Here is a 3,609-nt window from a genome sequence, read left to right on the forward strand (position 1 = left end):
AATCGAATTAATTCTTAATGCCAAACGAATTAAACATATGTACAATTGGTGACCATCGAATTAAATATGCAATTTCAAATTTTGAGCAAATAAAAAGAAATTAAATGATTATATATGTACAATTCTTGGATTACTCGACTCAAGATGTAGCACTAGGTTTTTTTAGGGTTATAGAAGCAAAAGTACACGCTATTTACTAATCCGGGTTCGTACGTAGAGGCAACAAAGATTCCAAGTAATCTTATCATAAATCTAGAATTTGTACTCTTGATGATATAGATCAACCTTAAGTTCTTAACCCATTATTCTCAAAGTTCTAGTTAGTAAATAGTAATTGGTAGGAATGTGAATGAGGGAACTGTTCACGGAAGCTTTCCCTCTAAGAAGGAAGAGAAGAATGCAAGTGCACGAGCAGGTTGATAGCTTGGGACAAAGTGTCCAGCCCCTCTTATTGTCACAAACGTTAGGTTTTGGTATCCAACAACGTATCCACCAACCTAAATAGAGTAGTGGGTGTATGAGTTAGCTGTTCTAAAAAATCCCTTAAAAACAAATAGAAATTCCCTCGCATCATTTTGTTAAATTTAGTTAAAGAAATATACAAATGATGATTAAATGGAAGGCTTTCTACCTCCTCTTTATACATCCATGGGTACCATGGTTTCTCCACTGAAGTTTCTAGTTTGTCTATTGAATACCTGCTTGTTGTCACAGGTACTCTCCCATCTGTGTCTCCACTGAAAGTTTTATGAGTTTTAGTTTTTATTTAAGCTATAATCAGATAAGCATCCAATACAACACAACAACATTTGATTTTCTACCTGTATATCCAAACGCTGATTCCACTAGCCATTAGATCCTGAATCACCGGCAAGACTGTAAACGGCATATCCTTCCAGTGATTGCCTATGAAATTACTATATGGATAGAAGAAATTTATAAAAATTGATCAAAATTATGTGATTCAAGATTTTCACATTATGAACTTTTTAAGATTAATTAGTAGTATTACTTGCAAGATTCCCAGTAAACCGGTTTTGCATGAAGGGCTTGTTGAACCACAGCTATGTTCAAGTATGAGTCGATATAATTTCCTGTGCATGGATCAAATTCTGATATCTGTTCCAGTGATGTGAATTCATGTTAAGATTCAATTTCCAGATGTGTGTGTATTTAGATAAGAGCTTACTGAAGGAGTGGTGTTGCTTGATGACGAACATAAAGGAGCATAGATGTCATAAAAGTAGATGTTGCTTCTTGCAGCTTTAGCCTGACTTAGATAATCTTCACATGTTTCTGTTATGGTTCCTGCAGCCTCAGAGAAATTGCAGTTGGAGAGGATTCCTTCATGGATTTCATCAGATATGATCGCGTGACTCCAGAAGTAATCGTACATTCCTGTGTTTTCTGTTTCAGAATCCACATAAGCATTTCCAAGCTGAAAATATGTCACAACTTGATTACATGAGCATTAATTATCATCAACTTTAGCGTTACTCATCAGGATTTCTGACTTACAGCAATTCCTTTGAGGTTGATGACAGTTTGATTAGTGATCTTGTTGTTTTGAACAATTAATTGTGCAAGTTGTGGGATGTAATGTCCTGCATAGCTTTCTCCCGTGATATAAAAATCTCTACTTTTGTATTCTGGAAACCTTTCTAACCAATTGACTAGAAATGTATACGAATCTTGTGCTGTTTGTATATCTCCGGTTTCATAATCTGAAGATGTATTTGAGTAAGAAAATCCTACTCCAGCTGGGGATTCCAAGAAAAGTACATTTGCAACTGCAGAGGTTAATCGATCGTTATAACATAATTAAAAATTAAAATGCTCTTTTTCGAAACATATACATAGATATATGATTGTTACCATTGTTCCATGCATATTTATTATGTGAAAGGGTTACATTATCAGCATTGACTCGAAATGGTCCAAGTTCCATCATGGCCCCGTTTCCAAACGAGGAGCAACCTGGCCCTGGAGCGATTCATAAGTTAGTTTTTGAACAAAAAAAATCTTTAAAAAAGAAAAAAAATAAAAATAAATAAATACCTCCATTGAGCCAAAGTACAAGAGGATTGGTGGAAGAGTTAAAGGGCGACTCTGCAAGATAGTAGAAGAGTGCTCTCCCATGGTTTGGGTCGACAGTCACATACCCTGAATACTGGTCAAAATCTGTTCCAGTTGGTTGACCTGGCAAAGATGATATCTTGTCGAAATCTTTCAACCCGTCTTGTGGGCCCACATATACGGGTGAGTATGAATACTCGGTTTTTAGCTCTTTGTTTCTGATAGGATCATGTACTGATCTTTTAGAACGTTGGATTCTTAAAACGTTCTCAAGAGGATCATATCCGTTCCCACCATAGCAATGAACGGAAATAAATAGACTGAAATGAATCGATAGAAGAAAAGCAATCTTCATTGTTTGGAGATACGTTTTGACGCTGCTATTAGGTGATATATACTGATATATAGAAACATTCAGTATATAAAAATACGAATTGTTTTTGGAAACAACAATGTTCTTGTTGCATTCATAATTTCAGTGACAAAACCAATGTTTTCATTGTTTTTGAAAATAGATGAAAGTATTAAAAAAAACTATGTACACACTTTATGTTATTTTCTTCTATTTACAAATTAATGAAACCATTGATTTTCACTGCAAGAAACATGATCATTAGCGGCGATACCGGTCACCGCTAAAGAGTGTGGTTGTTACCGCAAAAGGGTCACCGCTATTCCCTCGTCCCAAACTAGGGCGGACGTACGAATACATAATAGGTGTTGCCGAAGTTGAAATAGGTATCGCCGATGTAGAAAAAATAGGTAAAAAATTCGAAAAATTTTCCACTGCAGACAGAAAAAATAGGTGTTGCCGGTGCCAGACCAGGACACCTACAAGGTCTGCCCCTAGTCCCAAATGTTCAATGTGTCATTGTTAATACTATATATGTTTGTTATTTATTTTCGAGTGAACTGAGTGACTCAACGAGTGGGTGCCCCAACTCGTCGAGTAGAGTCGATTTGGCCACGTGGGTTTAATAACCAACTTGACAAGTCAGAGAGCCAACTCGCCGAGTTGACGTTGTGTGAGGAAACCCTAATTTTCTGGGGTTGAGTCTTATTTAAAGGGCTTTAAGCCCTCATTTCCGCCTCCCACATCACCCTTGAGTATTGTGAAGAACCGTAATCGAGTTTTAGCTTGTTGTGTGAGGAGAGCTATTTTGAGTATGTTGGTGCACTTTGAGAGAAGAAGAGGAAAGCATCAAAGCTTGGAGCAAGGAGAAACGTTTGGATCTAGAGGTTCTCAGTGGATAGCTTCTGTTTGAGGTAAAAAGATGTTATTTTAATCATTTTTCTTGTGAGATCTTAGTTTGGGGAGTTCTAGGGTTTTTCCCCATTCTTCTTGTGTCACGGAGTCCCTTGAGCATATCTTGAGGTTGAAACCTCAAATTTGGATGGTAGGAGGTCTTGTGAGCCCAAAGACCCAAGCTTTATGGAGCTAGAGGCAAGCCTATGAGCAGCAAACCTTTGTTGGAGTTTGTATTAGCATTATGGAGCAAATATGTCATGCATGAACGTAAAGATCGAAGCTTT

At 37.0% G+C, this 3,609-nt stretch overlaps 1 protein-coding gene across 1 annotated transcript; it reads right to left on the bottom strand.

Moving 5' to 3' along the window:
- Nucleotides 1–362: 362 nt before the first annotated feature.
- On the bottom strand, nt 363–2,431 carry LOC145073147 (serine carboxypeptidase 1-like). The gene is made up of 8 exons (XM_079019707.1): nt 2,059–2,431; nt 1,876–1,983; nt 1,519–1,790; nt 1,190–1,438; nt 1,013–1,119; nt 822–917; nt 632–737; nt 363–497 (listed from the first exon to the last, which is right to left on the bottom strand). The coding sequence occupies exons 1-8, from the start codon at nt 2,429–2,431 to the stop codon at nt 363–365; spliced, it is 1,446 nt and encodes a 481-aa protein (XP_078875833.1).
- Nucleotides 2,432–3,609: the final 1,178 nt, after the last annotated feature.

This window comes from Lactuca serriola, chromosome 9, assembly GCF_051521515.1.
Source record: "Lactuca serriola cultivar US96UC23 chromosome 9, Lser_US96UC23_V15, whole genome shotgun sequence".
Taxonomy (NCBI): domain Eukaryota; kingdom Viridiplantae; phylum Streptophyta; class Magnoliopsida; order Asterales; family Asteraceae; genus Lactuca; species Lactuca serriola.

Coding starts and splice junctions, on each gene's coding strand:
- LOC145073147 (XM_079019707.1), bottom strand. CDS start 2,431: ATGAAGATTGCTTTTCTTCTATCGATTCATTTCAGTCTATTTATTTCC. Junction 1,120..1,189: donor CAAGCAACACCACTCCTTCA/GTAAGCTCTTAT, acceptor TCACTGGAACAG/ATATCAGAATTTGATCCATG. Junction 738..821: donor ATCAGCGTTTGGATATACAG/GTAGAAAATCAA, acceptor TAAAACTTTCAG/TGGAGACACAGATGGGAGAG.